Source organism: Pygocentrus nattereri, chromosome 7, assembly GCF_015220715.1.
Source record: "Pygocentrus nattereri isolate fPygNat1 chromosome 7, fPygNat1.pri, whole genome shotgun sequence".
Taxonomy (NCBI): Eukaryota; Metazoa; Chordata; class Actinopteri; order Characiformes; family Serrasalmidae; genus Pygocentrus; species Pygocentrus nattereri.
This window is the reverse complement of record NC_051217.1, coordinates 4,362,944-4,389,869: the sequence shown is the minus strand read 5'-3', so window position 1 is coordinate 4,389,869 and position 26,926 is coordinate 4,362,944. Positions and strand designations below refer to the sequence as shown.

The window sequence follows — 26,926 nt, the reverse complement described above, 5'->3', positions numbered from 1 at the left end:
CATATTTAGATAAAAATCAAGCACTATAAAAATAATCAGGCATCATCACTATTACAACACTAGAAATTGGGAAAACTTTATTCTTTAAAAAAAAAATTCTGTCTCACTGTTTTTAAGTTTCCAGAGCACTCAACCAGTAGGAAACAGAATGTACCCACACGTACAGGCAAGCAAAACATTCAGTTCCATGTTAATGTAATTGTGTTACATTAACAAAGACGGTATTACAGTGCAGTATGTGCTATGCTTACCAGGCAATTAAAAGATGGCACAAATGCTGTGTCGTGAGTAGCAAAAGACATTTACATTTACAGCATTTAGCAGACGCTCTTATCCAGAGCGACTTACAAGAAGACATGCTGATGTTCCACAGGCAGTTTCACAAGTTCAACAAGGTAGGGTTCACACTCCCTTCATGCAAAACATACAGTCAAAACAAAAAGACCAAAAAGAGTGAAATGGAAATATAGACTAAATTAAAAAAAAACTAACACCACACACCATCATATAACACAGATTCATATATTCCATTCCTTTGAATGGTTTGCACTGAGAAGTCAAAGGCAGAGCAGAGCTCCTGGGCTCAGTTCCACAAGACATTCTTTTACTGTATGAAAGTGCAACCTAGGAAACTTACTGCTCCTATTTTTCCCCTGTGTCTCATTAGGAGCTCTCTGTATGTTTTCTGATTCAGCTGCTGAGATGTCACGTGAGGATGGATTCCAGCAGTGTTCACACTCCCTGTGTCGGAATGCTGACTGACTTAACAGCGTCCACCAGGAAGCTGAGCTCATTACAGAGGGTCTCGTGTCTGTAGGCCAAGCGGATCTGGGCCACATTGGTCCGCCGGATGTCATTGCCCTCTGGTCCATCCTGCAGGTAGTTCTCACCCAAGAAGTGTTTCTTCTCCTGTTAGAGATGAGAAATAGGTCAGTATTGACAAACACAGGCTACCACTCTCTGTTGACAACACCACATCACAGCTCCAGAAACGAGAGTAACGGAAAATAAATTAAGGCACACCAGATTCTTCACAGCAGTGAAGACGTTTGGACAAGCACAGCCCTTGGCAAACACCTGGCATTGATACAGTTTGCCTCAAAGAGCTACAGACAGGTTTAACCAAATAGTTCTTTGGTAATTGTTCTTTTAACAGTCTTGATAGCTACAAAAACAACTTCTTGCATGTGAAAGTCTCTGGCAATGCTTTACCATCTGCTCAGTGCACATGTGGTATTTGTATATACACAAAGGGATTTGTTATGTTTTTACAGAATAACAACCAAGCAGATCAACCAAGTCTTTTGGAAGTTATTTGAGCCACAGGAACATGCATGGTGGCAAAATGTCATGGTCAGTGTTTTATATTTTAACATAGAGTTTACATGGAAGTGTAAATCAATCAAATCATTCAACCGTTACTAAACTCGGGGTACACTGAGTATGACCCTCACATACAATGTTTCTGAGCAAAGGACTGAAAAGGGTAAATATCATTCTGTAATAATGAATGTGTAATAAAGATCATGAAATGAAGCAAAGCAGTACAAAAGACAAAACATTTTATTAAAACTCATTAAGTAGAATAAAAATAAAGCAGAATAAGATAAAAATGAAAAAACTAAAAGAAAAACAAAAGAGCGAGAGAAAACAAGAGAACCTAACCAACAAGCAAAATCAATAAAAACAATCTTAAAAAATAAAATCAGCTCAACAGGCTAAGCGGTAGTTGTTGATTATTTTAAATGGTTGACATGAGCAAGCCTCACTTTGGAGCATCCAGTTGTCTCAAACAAGAACGCCCTCTTCATAATATAAAGAGATAAATGTACTTAAATATACTTATTTACTATATACTTTTAAATGTCAGGTTCTGGACATTTATAAGTAACTAATATTGTCTATACTATTGCTCTAATAACTATCTGTAATCTAATATCTTCAAAAAGAATATCAACAAAAATGAAAGGATAAAAAGGAATGCAAAAAGACCTCAGCTGCTGAGTGGAATGAAGGAAAAGGCCTGTGCTTTTTTGTTTTGTAATAACAAGCCCTGGATAACCAGCAATGTCAAAGGCCTGCTGAACAAGAAGAAGAGAGCCTTTAAAGACAACAAAGAGGAAGAGCTCAGGAGTGTACAGAGGGAGCTCAAAGTCCAATTGCGAGAAGCCAAGGAGTCCTACAGGATAAAGGTGGAGCAGAAGTTAAAGGAGAATAACATGAGGGAGGTATGGAATGGTATGAAGACCAGTCCAGGCTGTAAGTAGAGAATGGACAGTGCGTTAGACGGTGACGCAGAGAGAGCCAGTGAGTTCATCTTCTATAACTGGTTTGAGTGCCCTGTTCAGATCTCCACAGCGCCTGTATGTCCAACAGTCACCTCCACACCCTCCCTTTTCTCAGCTCCTGATGCTGTCTCTGTCTGCCTGGACATCAACACCTCATCTGCTCCTATAGATATTCATGCAACCCTCCCAAAGGCTGACGGCACAGATATCATGGCCCCCTCTACCCCCTCTTCACACATCAAAGCATCAGATCTGATCTGCAGCACCGCGTTACATCTACTACAGCGTTAATCTCCTGTTAAATCTCATGTTAAACCACGAATCAATAAGGTGTCTTACATCTCATGCTTATCTTGTGTTTCTCTATTCATCTGCACATATAAACAGAAACTCTCTCTCTCTCTCTCTCTCTCTCTCTCTCTCTCTCTCTATCTATCTATCTATCTATCTATCATGGTTTCCAGTCAACTACAATGCAAAGAACATCTCCCCATCCCAGTTACACAATTCCATACCATTTTAGTCCCCATCATGTCCATACACCTTTTTGGTAGCCTTTAAAATTCAGACAATGTCTTTTTTTTTTTTTTTTTTTTTTTAAAACCCACTCTGGTCTGACTCTTACCAGATTATTCTCCCCTCCAGACTATTCTCCAAATATGTGAGTGAACCTCAACTGTAACTTAAACTGTCATCTGGTCCAGCTCCCTTCTATGGGCCCAGAAACTCTTTCCCCATTAGGAAGTCTACTGCAGTACATAGTCTATAGTCTGCTTCCCTATATTACCTTATTAGGAGGGTTCTCTAGTCAGCCAGTATTTAGTTTATTGATTACTAACTACTACTACTAAGACTACTACTAACCATCACTGCAATAAATTTCAGCTTGCTGGTGCCTTGTAGCTAAAAGCAGTTTTCCCTGCTCAGTAAAAGCTCTAGGCACCCTGATAATTTCCATTATTTACAGTGGAAAATTCATAATAGTGATGCTGAGGCTGTACCTGGTGGGAGAGACCACTTTGTAGGACACTGTTCCTGGCGATCTCACAGACATCACAGGTACTGAGCTTCCACAGCTGTGCTGCAATAGCGTACTCCTCCATCAGCGCCTCCTGCAGGACACAATACTGTAAGTGACCCCTGTATTGCTTGTTATTTCTTATTCAGTAGACACTATAGTGAGTTCAATCAGAGCCACAGACCTTGGTGTAGTGGAACTGCATCGGGTCATCTGTGGACAGGGAGACACACAGGCCCTTGTGCAGGAACTCTCTGAGGGGGTTTTTAGAATACTCTAGGAAAAGGCTGTTGTTGCTGAGAGGAGACATGGCAATGGGCACTTGGGCCAGGTAGAACAGGTACTGCAGCACAGGACTCTGCATAGGAGAAATGACAAAGGATGGCAGGTTTTAAACAGTTCATTGTGCATTTCACAAGTTGATGGAACCATGATGTAAGGATGCTTGACATTGAGTGGTTCCATAATGTATTTGCCTGTAGTAATCTGGACCCTACTACAAAAAGTGTTGTACAAATAAAATGTAGCTGGTTTGACTGTCCATTTCTGCACTGACCCAAACCTTGATTAACCCTGTTAGACTGACTGACACGGAGTTGCACCAGAGTGAAATACTGACCTTCTTCAGGTTGAGGCCATGAGAGATGTTGTCTGCAGTGAGGAAGGCTGACACCAGGTGGGTGATGGATCCTGCTTCACCACAATGGGGGCGGAACTGGAAGGTATTGAGGCCACGTTCCCTTCAAAATAGCATTACAAGCTTTCATCATTTATACAGGCTTTAATAACACTAGAAAGTACAACTGCGTGGAAAAGATTGCATGCAACATCCCCTGATCAAATCACTTATTTTTTTGGTTTTCTAAGTGAAGGAAAAAAAAACAGCTATGCATGGAACAAACCCAAATATGACTTTTATTTTGACTGATTTTAATGCTTAATTTTGTTTTATTCGCTGAAAAAAAACATGTAAAATGTTGCATCTGCACAGGTTTGGGCACCCTTTTTGTCAGTTCTTAGCAAGACCGCCTTTTGCTGACATCATACCCTCCAAGCAGCCAGCTAGCAGTCCTCTTATTCTTGATATAGGACTTCTATAGGACTCCTTCTAGTTCTAAAATATTCATAGGTTGTCTTGCATGCGGCGGCACGGTGGCGTGGTGGGTAGCGCTGTCGCCTCACAGCGAGGAGGGCCTGGGTTCGATTCCCCGGCCGGGCGGCCAGGGTCCTCTCTGTGTGGAGTTTGCATGTTCTCCCCGTGTCTGCGTGGGTTTCCTCCCACAGTCCAAAGACATGCAGTCAGGCCAATTGGATGTGCTAAATTGCCCCTGGGTGTGAGTGTGTGAGTGACTGTCTGCCCTGTGATGGACTGGCGACCTGTCCTGCCTTCCGCCCGAAGACTGCTGGGATAGGCTCCAGCACCCCCCCGCCACCCTGACGGAGAAGCGGCTTAGAAAATGGAAGTCTTGCATGCACAGCATGTTTGAGATCTACCTAAAGCTTTTTGTAATGTTTAAGGCAGGGGACTGTGAGGGCCATTGCAATACCCTGATCTTTTGATTCTTGAAGAAGCTTGATTTTAATGTATAGTATGTTTTTTTTTCTTGCATCAACCTGTGAAATGTTTCCTGTGCTGCTGGCTGCCATGCATCAAAGCATAACAAATACACTCGTACAAGGTGTTCTTTTCCTGGAATGCTTCTTCTTTGTTTTCTCCAAACATACCTTTGGTGACTGTGCCCAAAGATTCAGTTCAGTTGTTGTTTCATCAGACCACAGCACTTCATTGCCAGATGCCTCTGGTGCTGTGTTGCATAATTCAGATGTTGGCATATGTGATGAGATGAGTTGGCTTTGCATATTAGATCAGTCTATGATTATTGGTCTTCCAAATTTTGTCAACAGTTCTCTTTGATTTCCATTTCTTAATGACAGTTCGAACAGTAAAGATTGCAATCAGGGAGTGTTTGGTATTAATAGACTTCTCTTGTTTCATAAGTCAGTTGTTTGATAAGCCAATGGCTGCTGAGTATAAGCTCAAAACTCTGAGACTTTTGAAGGGTGACAATTTATTTATTACATTGGATTGTCAAGATCTGACTTTTAAGCCTAATTAGTCAAATAAGGTCTTTCAAAAAAAAAAAGGCTCAACTGAAAGGCTATCCAAATTTATGCAAAATATAATTTTTTTCCCATGTATTAAATTCAGTAAATTAACAGTAATTATGCATGTTTAAGTTGGTTCAGTGCAAAGGCAGTTTACTTCTTATCACTTAGAAAATCAAAATAAATGTGGAATTTGACTAAAATGTAGAAACCTTTGCCTACAACTATAATAAACTGCACAGATATATAAATTCTTGATTTTTTAGTTAATAGTATCCAGTTAAATCACTCAAGCATTACATTTCTTACATTTAAACATACTTTTAAAATGCACTGTTATATTTATACAGCTGCAGCAGATAAAACAATCACTAGACTCAACAGACATTTGTTAGAAGTGAATGTAATGACAAAAAGACAAACATACTTGCGCAGGTTGTTGAGCACCATTATGTTGGCATACATATGGAAGAGGTAGTAGCTATAAGGTGGGTTCTCCTCAGCAGTCCACTCCTCAGGCTTAGGGCTCTTATAAGAGAACATGTGATCACTGTGTTTGGACTCATCATCCACACTGTCAAACCCAGTCACCTGCAGGGAAAACACATTCAGTACAGATGTTCAATGAAACACCGTGGACAACAGTAACTGATTTGTAAACCTTATGTAAAGCATTTTACCAGATTTTCATAAGGCAGTGAGAATCTCCAATTTAGACTTTATTGGATTACATTCCCCCAGGATCTAATAGCTTGTGTCTAAACCTGATACTAAAGTCAGCCACTGGCAACATACAGTATTTGACTGTTTTGTTAATGGACATTAATCTAGTTGTTTTCAGACATTCAGTGATGCTTTGTGAAACCACAGGTGCGAGGGATTAGCTATAAGACTGTAACTGAAAACCTCACACCTGAAACAACTGAGCACCTGGTCATTAAATATTAGAGTGATAATCTGCTCTAATGATCAGCTCTAACCAGTATATTTAGCCCAGCCCTGTAGAACTCGGTGTACTCACATATTTCAGGAAGACATGCATTTCCTTGTGCTTCTGTGGGTTAACAGTAGCCTCAAACAGAGGGAGGAAGATGTTTTCCATCATCTTGGCAAAGCTGGGAATGATCTTCTTCAATCTGAAAATGTCACTGCAGGACAAAATGTGAAGGAATGTTTCAAGAAGATTGTTTAGACTATTCTGACTCAGTCACTGTTGGCAAGATATTTATTCTAGAGTAGTGTTTACATTATATCATTTGATAAGTTTCCAAATGTAGGACCTCTAGCACTCACTAGATTCTTGGCACCTGTATCATCCATCTTAAGTTGGGAGAGTACACCTTTTGCTGGATGAACCATTTTGCTAAGTTCTCCCACTCCTCAGGGGAACGGCCATAGATTGAAAGACGAGGCTCTGCATACTGGTACTTACTCTCTTCTAGATCATGAGCCACCTCCTATGAAGAGAAGTGGGAATACATTGGTAAACTTTAACTTATATGGATCCAAACTTCATCATCTTCATACAGTGGCCCCACACTCTGTTTGGATACTTTAACCAGTAAACCATTGGTTCTGTTTAATGAAACTCTATAAATTGTTTAGGAAAGTGATACTTGTTTCAATTGGACAACAAAAGTAGATAGAACAACATCAGACACATGGTAGACTCTTTGTGTGGATTTTGTCTGAATAATTCTAACCAGATTGCACTAAGAATACTTTAAAGCCCACAAGGTTCAGTTTTAGGGCCTTTGCTTTTCCCTTTGTACATGTTACCTCTAGGTGATGTCATTAGGAAACAATATCAGTTTTCATGGCTATGCTGATGACATGCAATCATGTATTTATGTTTCTTCTGATAATCACTCAACTCTGATGACAGGCTTTCCAGCTGTGTGTCAGATATTTCTCAGTAGATGTCACATTTTCTACAGCTAAATCACACAAAAAGTAAAAGTACTGATCCTTGGTACCGAAATTCAGAGAAAAATACTTTGAGAAGCTTCTTTAACTTTGTATGCCAAACTTGAAGTACGAAACCTGGGTGTGAGCTTTAGACTATGAACTCTTGTTTTATCCCTCATTTGATTTCAGTCACTAAAGTAGCTTTTTATCATTTGAGAAACATAACTAAAGTTCAGTCTTTTCTGCCTCAGATGATGCAGAAAAATTTGTTCATGCACTTGTTACAAGCCGAGTCGATTATTGTAATGCTCTTCTTATTGGGCTCCCTAAGAAAACAATACATTCTCTGCAACTCATACAAAATACAGTGGCATGGATCCCCATAAAAACAAAAAAAGAGATCATATCACTCCTGTTTTAAAAGAACTTTCAGAATAGATTTTAAAGTTCTGCCACTACGTTTTAGGCTCTACATGACCTAGCACCCAGTTACATCACAGAATGTTTGTCTATTTATGTTCCAATATGTGATCTTAGATCTGCAGATACTGGCCTTCTGCAAAAAAAATTCTGGAAAATATCTAAAAGATGTAGAGGCCTCTCAGTTATTATGCTTCTAAACTGTGGAATTCAATACCACTTTTCATTAGACAGTCAAACTTTTTACACTTTTAAGAAACTTAATACATTTTAAAATATGGTACTAATGTCCAAATACTAATTGGGGCCAATGTATATGATTGATTTTTTTCAACAATGTCCATGTGGCTGGAACTGGTTCATTATTTTACCTTTATAAGGCGTGCAAAGTATTCTCCATTGATGTAGTTGTCAGTTTTGAGGTAGATTTCACGAAGCTCACTTGCGCCTACTGGATTGTATTTGGAGTTGAACTTGTCAAATCGATGAAAAGTTTGTCTACCCTGAGACAGAGAAAAAAAACACGTTGCTCAAAATAATTTATAACATGTGTTGTGTTGTTATCAGGCATGTCAGGTGCAAATGTTTGGTGTATGGAAAACATACAGCATGCACATCCAGCGAATCCACTGTGAGGTCATAAGGGTCCATGTGCAGGTTCTCAAACACCTGTCTGAGGGTGAGCTTCTTCCCATTCTTCTCCATCACCACCCGCTCTCCCTCTGTGTTACAGGTGCTCTGGATGAACTGGAGCAGGTGTTTCTGGTTCATGCAGGCAGCTGCGTGGATATGGGTGTCTACCTGAACATAATGAAAATCACTTTGGATTCAGTCTTCAGTTTCAAGCCTATGGAGGACTTTTCTTTTGGCATGATTATCACCTGGATGGTTAAGTTTCATACCTTCCTGACATTGTAAAAGTCTCTGTGAGGAACACACTTCAGCTCCTTCAGCTCGGCCATCTCATTCAGCATCTCGTGCAGGTAGAACTTGGACATCAGGAAGTTCAGCCTTCTGTGACAATAGGTCTTCCTGGAAATGAACAAGTGTACCTCAGTATAACCAGTTCTGACATCAGATTATTGTGCTTCTCATGTAGAAATCATATTGAACTGAACTGAAAAACTATATTGAGTTTTATAAACATTCAGTGAGGTGATTATTACTGGGTATGTCAACAATGGAAAAAGTGACAATAAAACATCACAAAATCTAAATCAAAAATGGAAAAAAATACATCTGTGAAGGCATAAATATTACATTAATACAGAATGTTCGCACAAGCCACATTTTATGTTTTATTTCCTCCCCAATATCTTAAAGAAAATCAACAAAATATGTCATTTTACCAGGGGTGCCCAGACTTTTGCATGCAACTGTATATAGAGATTCTGTACATCGCACACACTATGAATATTACAAATATGCATACAAGCTAACCATCTTGGAGGGTTGAGGTTATATTCAATCATCACTGAAGTGTGATTTAACAGCATCAATCTCTGCAAAGTGAATGGGACGCAATGATAGGAACACTGCACTCACGTTGGTCCATCAGCAATCATGGCGAGGACATGAGTCATGTCAATAGCGAAGGTCTCCATATCAGGGTAGGGCAAACCATGTGGTTTCTCCTGAGTCACGGCTTCTGCATCAACATACACATAGATGATGCCATCCTTCATCTTTAGGATGTAGTTCAGATTCTGGGGGATGTCCGCCATGCTGTATGTGTCTTGGCCATCAGTTGGGCAGGGAATGGTATCTGTAGTCAACATGATGCAGATAGAAATACATGATAAAACACATAGAAAAGGGCCTCATTCACTAATTGTTCTTAAAACTTCTTAAAAGTTTCTGACTTTCACTAATAAGAACAGAATTTATACACAATCAGTAGTACAAGGTGTGAACAATTTTGCAGTTTAACAACATGTAATGAACCTGACATCCTTTACATCAAATGTAAGAAGCAACTGGTTGCTTCTTTATGATAAACCATACAGCATATTCCACTTTCATTTTAACTAAGGCACTGGTTAAATGTTCTTTTGAGTTGCGCCATGCGTACCGGGCAGAACTTCTTCCTCCTCATTCCATTTCTCATTATTGGCGCTTCTTAGAAACTTGGCAGTGGTCCTTGGGAAGCGATGGTATGCCAGACGAGAATATTTCTCTCTGATGAACAACGCTTTCAACAGACTCTTTGCTGCCTGCTCATAGTCCTCCACAGTGATCTGGAACAGGACAGGAAAGAGATCAGCAAGAATCATTTCTCACTAACTGCATTCTAGACATAATAATAATAATGTGTTTGTATTGTGTATACATTTATTTTTATTCCAAGTAGCCTGACATATGCTTGGATTTTAAATTCTGAAGTGGAAGCATTTAATAAACACCAATAACATGATTATGTCATTGCATCATATTGTGGACATGTTCATTAAGGCACAACTGTGTAACTTGTAATGTAGGCTGAAGTAATAAATTCTTAAGATTCAAAATTCAAACTCAATGATTATATATATCATCATCATCGTCGTTGCCCGCTTAGTCCAAACAGGGTCGCGGTAGCAGTTGGGAGAGCAGAGAATCCCAGATGACCCTGTCCCCCGCAACTTCCTCCAGCTCATTCCCGGGGACCCCAAGCCGCTCCCAGGCCAACTTGGAGACATAATCCCTCCAGCGGGTCCTAGGGCGGCCCCGGGGTCTTGTCCCGGTAGGCCGTGCCTGGAACACCCCCACCGGGAGGCGTCCAGGGGGCATCTGGATCAGATGCCCGAACCACCTCAACTGGCTCCTCTCAATGCGGAGGAGTAGCGGCTCTACTCTGAGCTCCTTCCGGATGACCGAGCTTCTCACTCTATCGCATAGCGTGTAGCCCGCCACCCGACGAAGAAAGCTCATTTCCGCCGCTTGTATTCATGATCTCGTTCTTTCGGTCATTACCCACAGCTCATGACCATAGGTGAGGGTTGGGATGTAGATCGACCGGTAAACAGAGAGCTTCGCCTTTTGGCTCAACTCCCTCTTCACCAATACAGTCTGGTACAGTGACCGCATTACTGCTGCCGCCTGTCCCAGCCTACGGCCGATCTCACGATCCCTCTTCCCGTCACTTCCCGTATATACACACACACACACACACAGAATCTCAAATGTCCCTTTCCCCATACAAAGTGCTCTACGTAAGTCTTAAAATAATAGCTACTGTATCTGAACAGAACGCAGTGTGTCTAACAAGAACCACTTTGGATTTAGCCATGTGTGCACAATTCATACTGGACATATAGTGCAATATTTCAGTGTTAAAGCCAAAATGTCATAACTCACACAGTGCACTATACAGGGAGCAGTGATTTGATTCAGGCTTAGGATTTTCTGAGGTATGATTTTATAAATGTTTAATGTTGGCCATTAATAGGTTGTTTTTTTTGCAGTTATCAGCATTTTGCCTGCTTTTTATGCTAAAGAAATATTGCACTTACAGAAAATGTTTTCCATTACATGACTTCGTTCTCTGAAACATCAAAACTGGAGTTCTCTGCTTTTGCCAATCAACATTTAAATGATTATTTTTCTAATAAGGCTTACTTATTACAAAATAAGTAAACATTAAGTAAACCTCAGGTTTACTAAAATTACTTGAACTTTCATCATTTTGTTGAGTTATTTCCACTTAAAACAACCCTATACAACCCTTTGCTATACATTTGTTTATTTACATATCATTATGGTGAGTAACTTCAAATGCTAACACTGGTCTGCGACAAGACCTGCTTGAAGTTCGACTAATAACTGTACCTACCCCTGCACAGTAGTCTCCACTGATGGTGACTCTCTGGAACTCTGGGACGTTGTTTGGGACAGAGGGTCCAGTGGTGTCGGGGGTAAGCAGAGGGGAGATCACAGACATGGCCCAGTCAGCAGCACCAGGAATCTGGAGGGATACTGACTGTGACCGTATCAGCTTCAAACTCTTCTTTCTACAGATGGGCAAAACAGCAAAAAGTACATGACTCACTGAACTGGTTATGCTTTATGTATTGTCTTCTCCTCTGAGCCCTCTCACCTCTTGACAGACTCTGCAGAGTGTTCCTCAGCCAGTTCTTTACGCAATTCGCGCTCCTTGGCCTGATGGAGGCCAATGGGGCAGTCCTCAGGCACAGTAAACATGGACATGACATCTTTGGTGTTCTCCTCCTTTATTGCTGAAGCATACACCTTCTCAGCCAGCAGCTTTACCTGCTCATCCACCTCACAGAAGGAGATCTTCTGGAACTGTCGTGGCATCTCTGCAAGACAAATCCAGATGCAGACTGAGGACCACAGCAAAGACACTAAAAGCACTGGGTGTTTCCTTGTTTTATTAAGATCCATTGTTTAAGTAAGTCTGCATTTAAAGTATTACTTGGAATCGGTTGAGCTTTAAGGGGGCACTCCAAACTAAATTTTCCATTTTATTTATTCACTATATGGCCAAAAGTATGCAGACACCTAACCATCACACAAGTGAGCTTGTTGGACATCCAGTTACATATCCATGGGCATTAATATGGAGTCAGCCCCTCTATGATGCTATAACAGCATCCACTCTTCTAGAAGAGCTTTTCACAAGACGTATGGGAATTTGGGCCCATTCGATCAAAAGAGCATTTGTGAGGTGTGGCATTGGGCATGAAGGCCTGGCTCACAACTGATGTTCCTCATCATTCTTGCTGATCAGACCCACAACAGTCGTGTCATCAAGTTTTCTGTTGACACAACTGTGGTGGATCTGATCAGCAAGAATGATGAGTCAACGTACAGAGAAGAGGTGGAGTGGCTAACAGACTGGTGCAGAACCAACAACCTGTCTCTGAATTTGGACAAAACTAAGGAAATGGTTGTTGACTTAAGAACAGTGCGAGGTGACCACTTAACATCACTGGCACTGATGTGGAAATCATCAGGAGCAACAGTTCCTCAGTGTCCACATCACAGAGAACCTCAACCTGGTCCCTCCACACCAACTTCATAGCCAAGAGAGCCCAAAAATGTCTCTACTTCCTGTGAAGACTTAAGAAAGCTCATCTCCCCCCTCACATCCTCACCATGTTCTACCATGACTGTGGAGAGCATCCTGAGCAGGTGCATCATCGCCTGGTTTGGAAATTGCACCAACTCCAACCGCAAGACCCTACAGCGTGTAGTGAGGACAGCTGAGATCATCGGGGTCTCTCTCCCCTCCATCATGGACATCTACACCACACGCTGCATCCACAAAGCCACCAGTACTGTGGATGACCCCATCCCACACACAGACTTTTTTCACTGCTGCCGTCTGGCAGAAGGTACCAGAGCATGCGTGCCATCACTTCCAGACTTTGCAACAGCTTTGCTCCTCAAGCGATCAGGTTTTTAAAATCACAAGGACTGATCTAAATACCTCCTCACACACATGCTCTACACTCACACACCTCATTTGATGCTCCACTTGCACTATCTGGAACATTGCTGCTAACACTATGTTTACTGTTTACTCATGTTTTACTACCTCAGTAACTGCTGTGGTTCTGTATGTTATCTGACTGCGTCACTCACAGATCACATCATGTTAAATATGTCTGGACCTTATACCACTAACTCATGTCCAGAAATGAGTGCTGTGTTGGTGCCGCACTGTCCTGTCTGTTTACTGTGTCTAATGTCTGTTTAATTTATCATATTTATTCTATTGTTTCTAGTTTTCACTTGGCATTGTACATAGTGATATTAGGCTTTTGTGCAGCTGCTCGGCCATGAAACCTAAAGCTCCTGACAGACAATTCTTGTGCTGATGTTGCTTCCAGAGGCACATAGTAGTGCCTGTAGTGAATAATACGATAGATGACAGGCAATATTCATGTGCTGCATGGTTCAGCCCTTAGCAGCCTTTCTGTGTGAACCTGCCACTTTGTGGCTGAGGAACCGTTGCTCTTAGACACTTCCTTTCACAATAATAGCACTTACGTTTAACCAGGGCACATCTAACAGGGCAAGAATGACTTGCAGCAAAGACAGCATCCTTTAAAAGTGGCATATTTAAACTCGCCAAGCTCTTCAGTATGACCCATAGCCAATTGTGTCTATGGAGATTGCATGGCTATGTGCTTAATTTTATAGGCTTGTTAGGAATGGGTGTAACTAAGATGGGTGTGCGTGTACAGTACCCAAACAAGTAGTACTATAATTAAAGGATTAATTGGTAATATAAAGTAAAATGTGATTAATATAAATGATAAAGAATAGGATTTCAAAACAGTTACAGCCAAGTACTTAAGTACATATATACAGTATGTACAGCTAAGGGAAGCTATGCACACCCCACCACTGCAGATCTACTGAGCTGAGAATGACCATTACCCTAATCCTTTTTGTGCAGTGGTGGTCCTGTGAGGGTCCTGACAACTGAAGAACAGGGTAAAAGTATGCAAAGCAACAGATGAACTACAGTCTGTAATTGTTGAACTGCAAATGACATCTATATGAAAAGTGGAGCTGATAAAATGGACCAAGACTGTAGAAACAAGGAAATGTACTTAATGATGTGGCTGGTCGGTGTATTTACTTAATGTGTAATGCTGGATATTATAGACAGAGAACAATGATAAATGAAAATATGAACATAATATAAAATTGTGAATTCTGAGGCACAGGGATACAATGCTGTGCTGAAGGATATCACATAACACGAATAACGTATTAAAAGTAGTTTTAGACAATAATGCCCATTTAAATTGTGCAACCAGTGCAATAGCTAGTGAGTTTGTTGGTTATGGGTGCAACCATTTATACATAAAAAATGCTAAAATATTTGGTTTATTGCAGTCTGAGGAACCAACACAACTTGAAAGAAAGAATATTTAAACAATTCTGGTAAAAGCTGCCACACATTCTTTCTGAAGAACTAGAGAAATGGAGAAGTGGAGAAGTAAAGCAGTTCACCTAGTGAACCCAATTATGTTAAATGTCCAATGATCGTGTCATATTACTCCTTGTTCTGTAGTCTGTTTGAATAAGACTATAAGACATGTATATAAGACATGTTTTAATGAAAAGATATAAAATTTATTTATCAGATATGCAAAACAGAATCTTTTCTCACTATGCAGAACACAGAACAGTTCCTTGGTATTTTTTTTTTTACAGACCATCTGAAGTTCCTCAAAACACATTCATTCTTTGCGATAAAATCTCTGTTTAGGCTCTTGCATCTTTAATCTATAGAAGATCTGGGGTATTTAGTGATAACAGTGCTCAGGGGTGACATTTAGCTACTAAGATTCAACAGTATATTGTCTTTCTACTTACTGATCTGAATTAGTGCTGCATACATCATGTTGCTGTTGCCTTTGTATAGCTCACTGTGCAGCTTATTTCCGCAAAAGAGTGCCTGAGTTGATTCTGTTAGAAATGCTCCCGGGTAAGATGTAAAAATATTATTAAAAGCTAATAAAAGTGAACTAAAGAGTGGAGTAGAAATCAATGAGGTTAAGCAAGTGATGCAAGATTTAAAACCGCAATGCACAAATCATGACTGTAAATATGTCCTCAAGTGTCTGTCCATGCAGTTCCAGGTCCATGTTTGTGTCTTGCCAGTGTATTAGTCAGGTTTCTGTAAACATCATGACGCAGCCATTGGTGGCATTCCTGTGACACGGCCCCTCTGACCCATCCCTCATAAGACTTAATGCGTTCTCAAGTGTCAGCCTGCACGCTGAAGTTGGCTTTGGTAGCACCCTGTGCACCATGGCCCCAGCAACCATCATGCTTCACTCGTTTTAATCAGCACTCTGCGAAGTGTGTGGGTTAGTGAGTGAAAAAGGACGTGTGATACTGTTTACACGAACAGCTGGTTAATAACAGACAATGATAAATATGTACTGTGTAATATGATGGAGGGTTGTCACTATTGATTATAGTATCAAGTAATCGGTCTTATCTGCCATTATAATAAAAAACAGCAACATCTGAAATTTTTGTAAAAAATCATATATGCATGGTATGGTAGTGCTTGGTGCCATATATTTAAAATAAAGTGGTCACTAAATAAATACAGCACAGTTTGGCTAAAATAAAACAGAAAAAAAGTCTGATAATCTAAAAAGGGTGAAATGGTTAATATATGGGTTTTCTTTGGAGGGGCTTTGTTTTCAGAATTAGTCAAGCCTTAAAAAAAAAATTTAAAATCACCAATAAATTATGTAAATGAATAATTTCACAAATAATATAAATCTCATGTTAAATCATGAATCATCATAGGTCTTATAGCTCATGCCTAACCTTATGTTTTTTTATCCATCTGCACATCTGGACATTAGACACTTTATTTTTGGTACCGCACATATTTATTCATTCAGTGGTCATTATATGCCGTTACCTGTACTTCCCTCTGCAGTCATTATTGCACTGCATCTTTCATCTCAGGTTATAGATATGACCACAGATTGTTGTATTTTTCTATTTGTATATATGCCTGTAGATAAGATCTTTTTATCTTTTTTAGATTTATTCTTCCTGTTATGCTGTTCACACCCTTATTATTAGAACTGTACTGTGTGTCTGCTACTGGCTGCTGAGTTTCGTTTGGGATTCTGTCTGCCTGTCTGTCTTCTTTAACCGACTGTAATGCAACTGATGAGGTGAGGTCTTTTTTAAGGCCACTGTATAAATGTGTCTATCAGGCTTGAATGTAAATCTTAAATCAATTTTAACTGCTTAGTCAAATTTAATTGCTTTATTTGAGACAGTCCTAGTCTAACATAGTAGCATATAATGCAAAATGTAGTTATACATTAACATGGTTTTACAGTCTATCACGTGACATGACTCGTGAAGCTAGTTTACACTTGAAGTTTCACGTGAAGCTAGTTTACACTTAGTGGGTTTTTAAGTAAATATTATCCATCCATCCATTTTCTAAGCCGCTTCTCCGTCAGGGTCGCGGGGGGTGCTGGAGCCTATTCTGAGAGTTGGTCATGTTTTCCAAATGAGGCTAAACCAGCAGTGTGCTTAGTGACAGGGCTAGTGACAGGGCACTGTTCCAGTACATACATACTGTATATATTTATCTAACAGCCTGTACAGTGTTTGTGTTCTGGTTCCATGCCAGTTCCCATGTACTTGAGATGCCACAGGCATGGAGGGCTTGGTAACTGCTTTATTTTCCATGACATTTCAAATCTCCAAAGCGGGTTCTTTTCCTTGGATTTCATAGCTGCTAAAGTCTATTATATAGTCACAAACTGATGTGCTTTGAATTCTTATCTATTTAGATGAATTTCTGCTTGGGAAGGCTAAAAGAGCGTGTCCCTTCTAAGGAATTATAAACAGACTTTTTTGTAAGGCTGTTATGAACAAACTGGCTCATGCAGATGAAGGCCACACCGGTTGGCTAAATACTGGCTCAGTGGGCTAAGCTGCTAAAATGCCTCTCTGCTGACTTCCAGTCCCTGTTGACATGTAACAGGACCCACTGAAGCACTGTAAACAATCTTGGCAACCTCCAATAGAACGCTCAACTGTGAGAGGGACGCTTCCAGACAGTTCCTAGCCCAGCCCATCTAGGAAGCCTGTATTCAAAGCAGGCCATCTGCATGCTCCTAAAGTGTCTTAAACAGATGGGTTTTCATCTGCAAGTTTACCTGACCTTAATCTTGCTGGCAATATTTTGACCCAAATGGGGTCAAAAGGGCAGTAAAGAGTTGTCTTTGAGGCTCAAAGGGAAATATGTTGTTGGCCCATTTTAAATTAATTGTTCATGGTAATAAAAACCAACACCGCTACATGTATCCACCTATTCAGTCTCACCATTCACCATCAACCATTCAGGTTACCATTCACATTGAAGTTGAGACGTTTTTATTTAAGTAACAAAAACAGTATTTAATTCTAAGGGATAAAAAAGGGTTGAAAATGAGCATGCAAAATGTTTTATAACTAAATCCCACACAACTATGAGCAGACCTCAGGGAAAATATCTACAGCATTACATTTGGTATATTTTACATTATATGTCAGGAAAAACAAAGTACAAGGAAAGTGTAAGATGTGAGCTCTTTCAATATGACTACTTATAATTTGAGCGTTGTGTGTCGTGGTGTTATATGGTGGTTTCACTGTTGCTGAACAATTATAAGCTAGTGGGCTACTGGTCACAGTTTGACCTTTACCATGCCACTTTCCATTAAAGATGAGTGACTCTGTACCCTCTTGACCCAGTTCTGACCAACACAATAAGAAGGGCTTTAACTGCCTTGTATTTTCCCCAATGCAGGAGAGCACACTCTCTCTCTTACCTTCTGTGGCTGTCCTCGCCATGCTTGTTTGTTGCCTGGCTCCCTATGACGGGACTGTCTTTCTATAGCTTGCTCTGTGCTGTGGTTTGATACGGATCGTCTCTTGTCTGTTCATGAGCCAGTTCCAGCCTTTCAATGTCTTGAGCATGCTTCTAGCTGACTATTTAAAGAGGCTGACAGCGTCACATCGAGTGAGTACACAGAGTCTTTCACATATGTCACAACTGGCACTCAACTCAGGGCAAGAGTGTAAAATTGGAGAAACCCAAATTGCTGGCAGCTTCCAGAGCTGGGATGGATATAGGGGTCCAATTCCCTGACCTTCTGTACTAGGAAAAGTAAGCAGCAGAGCTTGAGCAGGAAGTGAGCTCAATGACTTTGCAGAGACACAGTATCCTTACTCTTCACCTACCCTTTTGATTAAGATAGATTCCAAACTTTCAAACAATACTACATTTGTGTTTGTAAATAGAAGAATAGATATTTTATTAGGATTCGAATTTGATAGGATTGCATTATTGTGCATGTCTTAAGGAGACAATAGCAACAGTTTAATCATGTTTCAGTTGTTGATACAGAATGTAAATTACACGTATAGACCCTCCTTTATTTATTTCATTTACATTCAAAACAGCCATTGATTTTTACAAGTTCATTTTCAGCATTAAAATTACCCTGAAGCCTTAACAACTGAATACCATGTATATAAAGGGTGTGTCCACCCTTTGCCTTTATTACAGCTTCCATTATTTTCAGAACACTTGCTTTCAGCTTTTCCAGAACTTCTTTTCCAGACCTCTAAAGTTTAGTCTTACAAGTAATCCCAAACACATTCAATGATATTGAGGTCAGGAATCCAGGGTGGTCAGACAATTGTTCAGAGAACAACAGCAGCTTCCTTGTTTGATTTCCAGTGTTTTTTTCTTTTTATGTCTATATGCCTTTCCCTATAACAGCTACTTCACCCATAGAGTTGAAGTGTCTTCTCACAGTGGAAGGATGGACAGAAGCAGCCATGGACTTTTCTAGATCATCATTGAGTTTTCTCTCAAAGGTGAAAGTTTGCTGTTTATCTGATGGAGAATTTTCTACTGGTCTACCATGCCTTGCACAGTTGTGAAGTATCCCAACTTCTCATTTTCTACTTTAATAATGTTTAATACTTCTGGTAACTCCTATTATTTTAGACTTTCCCCTTCCTTATGCAAGTGGATTATCTTATATGCAATTTACTCAGAAATATTTCTCAAAAAATAAAAAAATGTAATGGATATTTTCACTGAAAATTACATAAATAAAGGGTGGTCTCTTCACAGTATAATGTACGGCATAGCCAATTAAACACATAGCTGCATAATTACTTTTGATTAGCATGGAAAAGGTAATAACATACAAAACGTGTATGTTACAAAGAAAAAAAACGTACCAGTGCACAAAGAAAAACGTACCAGTGTTAGGTACTGCATATGATACGATCGAGTCAAATTAAGTTCTGAAGAAGCACATTAAGCTCCATCTACCTGATGGTGATTTTACTATGCAAAAAGTATAAAGCCCTATCTACACTGTGTTGTCACATCACTTCAAAGCCATGCCAAAGCAATGGGAACCAAATACACCAGCACACAGCCAGACATGTAGACATGCGCAACAGAAACAGAATCCCTTTACTATGGCTTAGTCATTATGTCTGTTTGTGTATTTGACGTAGTTTCACCTAAAATCAGCAGGTGAACTCAATTCTGATAGTGACCATTTACATCGGTTTGCATCACCACTTCTTTTCACCCAATCCACCACCCATAGTGATCAGCTGGTACAAACATATCCCAGCAGAATACGCTGTTCAGCACCGTGGCACAAAACATATAACACCGTGCTCATTAGCCAAGAGCTTAATGTTGCATTCCAGCTGAGCTCTAGCCTGACCTTGAATTTATCGTGGATAGACGTGATGAGCTGTAAGCTTAAAATAAATGACCTTGTCACACTTTCCTTGCGTTCACTCCAAAGCCTGTTGTTCTTTAGTGAAGTGCTGCCCTAAGCCGCTAACAGCCCTGCTCTGGGTGACGATGCCTCCACATGCGTGAGCAAAACCCTGGAATTCCAATGGCAAACACCTTGTAAAGGAATACTAAGAACCAAAAACACCTTTAAATAAACTCCAGATAACATTTTGGCCTTCACAGCGAAGCATATTTACCTGTAAATGTTGTAGTTCACTCTGGATGACTATCTTGGAGCGTTTGTGGAGCTTTAGAGAGAATGAGTGCAAGGACAGGTCGTTTTATTTGTGTCTTTATGGCTCCTAGCCTTTCCAATGTTTCCAGGGGAACAAATGGGAGAAATTAGACTCCGCCTAAACACGTAGTCCTGGCCGTGTACCTGTCCGTCCCACAAAGACCTGTTCCAACCTCTTTTGCACTCCCCCTTCTCTTTTTCTTTCTTTTCAAACACACTCACGCTCATTACTTCTTCCTCCTTCCTCAGCACACACTGGACGATACCATCACACAGCTGCTTCTGAGAGAGAAGTGGACCTTTATCATCATACACTGCTGCCTTTTGTACTTAACTTACTTGACATACTTTGCAATGATGTGATTTTGAATGCCTTTGACATAGTCTAACTACCACAGTCCACATAAAGTATCATTATCAGTGATTTTAAACACAGCACTACATGACCTTGTCCAGAAAAGATCTCACTGTGCTCGAAATGGAGATATCTTAGGTAGCTTAACTGTGCCAAATACCAGACCTACTTTTTTACTATCCAGAACATGCTATTGCACAGAAAAGTAACCTTTCAAGAGTTTGGAATCTTATGCTCTATTAACAAATTGTCTATTTTATGTACAAAAATAACTTTGGAAATAACACTGGATTGAAATATTACAAACTATTTACCAAAAATTTTAATTTCAAGAATATTTTCAAGAATGTAAAAAAATGGTATATATATATATATATATATATATATATATATATATATATATATATATATATATATATATATATATATATATATATATTGGAGTCTATTTACATTCGTGGTCAAGTTATCCACCCTAACATTTGATCACTATTTTTGAAATTTGATTAATTCTGGGTATTCATTTTATTATACCTTGATTTCTGCTGCTATTTAGCTTCCTATAGCTTTTTTTAGAATGATTTGTAGCTCTGTTCACTGTTCTGCAGACATCTGAAGCTGAAAAGTTTCATAATTAAGTTTTTACTACTTGTTTAAAACCTGTACAGTTGCACATGACTAGCATATTAGCATCAGTTTGTACATTTATCTACAATCAAATTGGTTTAACGCTTTCAAACTGGTTCACAAATTCATTGATTCTAAACTTTTAAATGGTAATATAAGTGAATGTGTCTGAGTCTAAATCCTACTCGTTTAAGAAAAAAGTGGAAGTATGGGGCCAAAATTATACTCGAGTTGAAGTAACAAAAATCCACATTGAAACAATCAAGTACATAGATGAAAAAATGTCTTGTTTGGTGGTTGTAGGTTGTAGTTTGGTGGTTACATGTGTAGTGGTTGGTATAGTGTAGTGGGCCACCCTACATTATACCAATAAGAGTCCTTGGGCAACACTCCTAACACTACCTTGGTTGATTCAATAATTCAAGGGAATGCAATGCAAGGGAATTTGTCGACGCAAGGGAACTCAACTGACTAGTGAACTAAAAAGAGAAAAGTAAAAAGGCAAAATGTAAAATGTTTTTTATTTTGGAGATGTAAATGTGTTAATATTCCAGTATTACATTTCAATAATACTAACCAGAAGAACCCAGCTCCCTTTAACATCAAATGGTAAGAGAATATTCAAACTTACAATAATTTTTTACTAAAATCTTCAAGGCATCCAGGTTACTTAATATAAAACAGTGTCATGGCTCTTGTAAAACCAGTTTTAGCTATTTAAAGCTGTTGTTGAATGACAGAGTTTAGGCCAGAGATATTCTATTACATAGGAGGCTTCTGAGGGCTGATAAACAGGTTACTCACTTCTGTAGCCTCAGATTTGAGAAATCGTGCATTTCACTAAGATTTGCAGGTTTATATACATGCTCAGTAAATCCTGGCTTTAGGTGCATTTCTGTGACTAATATTTGAATCAAGGCTTAAAGTCTTAATTACAAACATGTGGTTTTGGTTTGCCTGATATGTCTCTGTTAAACTATTATGTTGACCTATTGTAGAATTTTGCAAATAGTACTATATGAAAACACTAAACTTGGCTTGCAGCTGGAGTGTTCAACAAGCTTTCATCTAAGTTGTTTATCCATTTGCAAAGAATGCACATTGTTCACTTACAAGCAAGTCAGGGAATGCTTCTCTGACTTGGCAGCGGGTCTTTGTAAATACTGCTGGAACAAGTCCTTGCAATGTTAGATCAAAAATAGCTTCAGAGCAGATTTATACTGATGCTAATTCAGTGACCTCCCTGTGCTCTTTAATCTGAGCACTTTGTGAAAAGAAAACACAGACTACATGCTTTGTTTACTTTAAAGAGAAATAATAATTTATCGTTAACTTGTGAATGCTTCTGACGCAGTAACTCACTGCATAGTTATTCCGCACTAAGTGAACTGTATGGTGCTAAACTAAAAAATGTCCCGCCTATTGACTGCAAAAACAAGTAGACAAAGGATCAGTGCTGTTTTTAGCCCACTCTTCATCAAAACATTATCTAAATTGCTGATCTTCGGTGAGTCACTAAAACCGTGTCCCTTCTGTCCTCGCAAGATTAACACAGTGGATTATTTCTGGTTAACAATTTCAACAAAACTGCTTTATTTCTCAGTTACTCCAAAAAAAAAATTCAGTTATAACTTCTGCCCTTGATTAGGCTTTTCTGGCTACTGGACATTTGCTGATAAGAGCAGTACGTCACCGTACTGTAGGCCTACTGCCATTTGAGGTCAGTAGAAACATACTACAGCACAGAGGAACCTCAGGCCTCTACTTTCTGGGAAATAAATGCATGTCTGTAATTTCTGGTTCATGTTTACTTCATATAAGCATCGTGTTTGCGCTATTTAAACTAAGTATTACAGCAATGCTCTTTTTCATTGTTAAATTTTGATTGAAAATAAAAAAGAGCCTGATAATTCCTGATATAAAGCCATGCATTTAATTAAATTACAAATCTATAAGTGTAAATATGTTGGTTTTATAAGTATATGCACAGACTATGCTCGCCTTTAGCACATATGGGTGGAGCACCCTGCCAAATGTTTTTGCACACCTGTAGCACACCCTTAAAAAGATTCTAGCACTGCTAAACAGCCTTACATGGCCATTAAAACATGCTATAAACAGTCTGGTTATTTACCTTGTTGATGTTATTTTTATTTTTTTTATACATACACACCTTTCAGCAGGTGTAACCAAGTGTATGCGACAATGAATCACCACCATCACCTAAAAATACTGTGTGGTCACCACAATCTTCATGACTTCTCTTCAAGAAGTTGTATCAGTTTATGTGTATACTTTACTGCACGGGGTAAAACAATGCATGCCTTGTAACTAGCAGAGTGTGGGAAATTTTGACATTACAATCAGCTACATGTGCTCTGCGTGGGGGTGGTATCAGTCTTCCTGTGGCACACTTTATAAGAGTCTATTGACTGTGTACTTACGCCTCCCTAGAACAGGCGTGGACTGTTGCTTGCTCAGAGGGGTCGTCTTCCTCCTCGGCTTGATTAGTGGGTTTTGGTCCATGATTTCTCAAATGAATGTCTGAGCAGACAGAACAGAGAGTTGCCATAAATTGGTAGCATACTTTTAGATCAGGGGTGTCGAATCTTATCTGTAAACGGCTGGTATGGCTGCAGGTTTTCATTCCGACTAAGCAGGAGCACACCTAATTCACACCTGCTTATTCAACTGGCCTAAGTCGAACAATAGCTGCGGTGTGCTCCTGCTTTGTAGAAATGTTGGACCGGCCTTATCCAGAGAATTTTGGACACTGTTAGACTGACCATGAAATGCAAAATATTACAAAAAAGTTAATACACACGTGAAGGGACAAACACAGTTGAACGTACAGTCGTATGCAAGTTTGGCGAGGTCAAATTCCATGTTTTGTTGAAATCAAGTACACACTTCAATGCACAATTATTGTACACTGCTCAAAAAAATAAAGGGAACACTCAAATAACACATCCTAGATCCGAATGAATGAAATATTCTCATTGAATACTTTGTTCTGTACAAAGTTGAATGTGCTGACAACAAAATCACACAAAAATCATCAATGGAAATCAAATTTATTAACCAATGGAGTCCTGGATTTGGAGTCACACACAAAATTAAAGTGGAAAAACACACGACAGGCTGATCCAACTTTGATGTGATGTCCTTAAAACAAGTCAGATTGAGGCTCAGTATTGTGTGTGGCCTCCACGTGCCTGTATGACCTCCCTACAATGCCTGGGCATGCTCCTGATGAGGTGACGGATGGTCTCCTGAGGGATCTCCTCCCAGACCTGGACTAAAGCATCCGCCAACTCCTGGACAGTCTGTGGTGCAACAAGACGTTGGTGGATGGAGCGAGACTTGATGTCCCAGATGTGCTCAAAATGGCTCAGTGTGAACCTGCTTTCATCTGTGAAGATCACAGGGCGCCAGTGGCGAATTTGCCAATCCTGGTGTTCTCTGGCAAATGCCAAGCGTCCTGCATGGTGTTGGGCTGTGAGCACAACCCCCATCTATGGACGTCAGGCCCTCATACCATCCTCATGGAGTCGGTTTCTAACCGTTTGTGCAGACACATGCACATTTGTGGCCTGCTGGAGGTCATTTTGCAGGGCTCTGGCAGTGCTCCTCCTGTTCCTCCTTGCACAAAGGCGGAGGTAGCAGTCCTGCTGCTGGGTTGTTGCCCTCCTACGGCCTCCTCCACGTCTCCTGGTGTACTGGCCTGTCTCCTGGTAGTGCCTCCAGCCTCTGGACACTACGCTTACAGACACAGCAAACCTTCTTGCCACAGCTCACATTGATGTGCCATCCTGGATGAGCTGCACTACCTGAGCCACTTGTGTGGGTTGTAGATTCCGTCTCATGCTACCACGAGTGTGAAAGCAGCACCAACATTCAAAAGTGACCAAAACATCAGCCAGAAAGCAGAAAGGTACTGAGAAGTGGTCTGTGGTCCCCACCTGCAGTACCACTCCTTTATTGAGTGCGTCTTGCTAATCGCCAATAATTTCTACCTGTTGTCTGTTCCATTTGCACAACAGCTGTGAAATTGATTGTCAATCAGTAAGTGGACAGTTTGATTTCACAGAAGTTTGATTTAGTTGGAGTTGTATTGTGTTGTTTAAGTGTTCCCTTTATTTTTTTGAGCAGTGTATATTTATTCAAGTTTAACACACTGAAGAGAAATAAATAAATAAAATGCGGCCTGTGCAAAAGTTACAGCACGTTTTATGCTTTATGTTTCACACCAAAATAATCCGTCAAAAATGACATATTTATGTGTTACTTGTAGAAGGATGTGTAACCTTACGGTCAGGAAGTTGGGAAAGGAGGTTAGGAAATCAACAAAGCATGTAGTTTGACCAGGGGTGTTCAAACTTCTGCACATGACTGCAGATGAAAACGCTTTGAAAATAATCTGTACATTTTATTCTGGCACATATGAAAAATACACGAATAATAAAATAAATAGAATAAAGTAGAATAAATAATATCATTTTATATAATAGAATAAAACATGAATAATATTGGAATTGATTCTGACAGTGTAATATCATCCATCAGGGTGCACTAATGTATTTTCACACCCCCAGTATACAGTCAAGTCATCGTGCTTCTCTCGAGTTAGAAGGCCACTTTCAGCTTCATCAGTTTCACTATCTTTCTGACGACAGGAAAAGGAAAGCGTGGTTGTTCTGTGATGTTAGTGCTGCTTGCTATTTCTTAAGCACATCTGAGTCCTTTTAACAGTGCTGGTGCTGTAGATACTGTGGATACGCTGAGGCCAGAAAAGTGCAACAAGTTCTTACATCTCACTGTCCTCAACAGCGTGGAAGTGCCATTCAAACACACTTTAATTTGAACACTGTGTTTGCAATAATTTATGGCTTCATTATTATTACTACCCTATTTTTTCATCTTAAGAGAACCCTGTACTTGCACTTTACTGTTGGGCTCTATTTGCTACGTGAGGGCAGATTGTGATGGCACTGGCCAGAGAAACGTCCTCTGAAATGCTTCACAGGCTGAAGCCCTGAGCAATTCGAAGGGGAGAGCAGTGCAGGTATGAAAATGGGGTCTCCAGCAGGTTGGGACATGCAGGAGATGCTCCACAGAAACCCCTTGCATACTTTGAAACCTGATCAGCTGAAGTTCTAACCTAAGCAGTAAATTAAAAGCACACAGTCAGACCAAATAACCCACAAAATGAAGAAAACCCGCGCCGTTCTGTTGGTAATTTGGATTAAGTATTTCCTGTTTTGTCCAAATTGATGGTAACTTGGACAAACGCCACAAAAGCTCAAAACGCCGCGAGCTGCTGATTAAAGCTAAATTAGCGTTTAGCTGTAACAGGGCAGCAGTGAGGGGGTTAGGAAGAGAAAGATGTCTCAGCAGCAGGATTTCCTACTCACCTCTCTCTGTGTAGAAGCCCGTCCTCTCTCTCTGCTCAGTGTCTGTCTGTCTGTCTCTCACGGTGTCTCCTCATAAAGACACTACTGTGCGTCTTCTTGGGACTGAAGACAAACGGCCAAACCTCAAGAGTTTTCACAGGCGAGTTTCTCTCAGCTTTAACCCTCTCGCTGCCAGACACTAATGTAAACAGCAGAGTCGGTGCCCTCGCTGTGGGAGGCGCTTCGTC

The 26,926-nt window shown here is 40.0% G+C and overlaps 1 protein-coding gene across 3 annotated transcripts; it reads right to left on the bottom strand.

Moving 5' to 3' along the window:
• Positions 1-51: 51 nt before the first annotated feature.
• ampd3b (adenosine monophosphate deaminase 3b) lies at positions 52-26,926 on the bottom strand. Of its 3 annotated transcripts, XM_037539963.1 has the most exons (16): positions 26,700-26,926; positions 23,730-23,829; positions 11,816-12,038; positions 11,552-11,729; positions 9,812-9,977; positions 9,286-9,505; positions 8,643-8,772; positions 8,347-8,541; positions 8,112-8,243; positions 6,706-6,869; positions 6,434-6,560; positions 5,840-6,003; positions 3,926-4,046; positions 3,491-3,664; positions 3,290-3,400; positions 52-909 (listed from the first exon to the last, which is right to left on the bottom strand). In XM_037539963.1, the coding sequence occupies exons 2-16, from the start codon at positions 23,809-23,811 to the stop codon at positions 733-735; spliced, it is 2,364 nt and encodes a 787-aa protein (XP_037395860.1). In that variant the 5' UTR covers positions 23,812-23,829; positions 26,700-26,926; the 3' UTR covers positions 52-732. The 3 variants fall into 3 exon arrangements, with proteins under 3 accessions (XP_037395860.1, XP_037395862.1, XP_037395861.1); XM_037539965.1 differs by lacking the exons at positions 23,730-23,829; positions 26,700-26,926 and adding an exon at positions 20,266-20,491; XM_037539964.1 differs by lacking the exons at positions 23,730-23,829; positions 26,700-26,926 and adding an exon at positions 18,063-18,200.

Excerpts from the sequence above, each read along its gene's own strand:
- ampd3b (XM_037539963.1), bottom strand. The coding sequence starts at position 23,811 with ATGGACCAAAACCCACTAATCAAGCCGAGGAGGAAGACGACCCCTCTG. Across the intron at positions 8,542-8,642 it reads ACTTTTACAATGTCAGGAAG|GTAGACACCCATATCCACGC; the intron begins GTATGAAACTTA and ends CATTATGTTCAG. Across the intron at positions 8,244-8,346 it reads ATTCGCTGGATGTGCATGCT|GGTAGACAAACTTTTCATCG; the intron begins GTATGTTTTCCA and ends TCTCTGTCTCAG.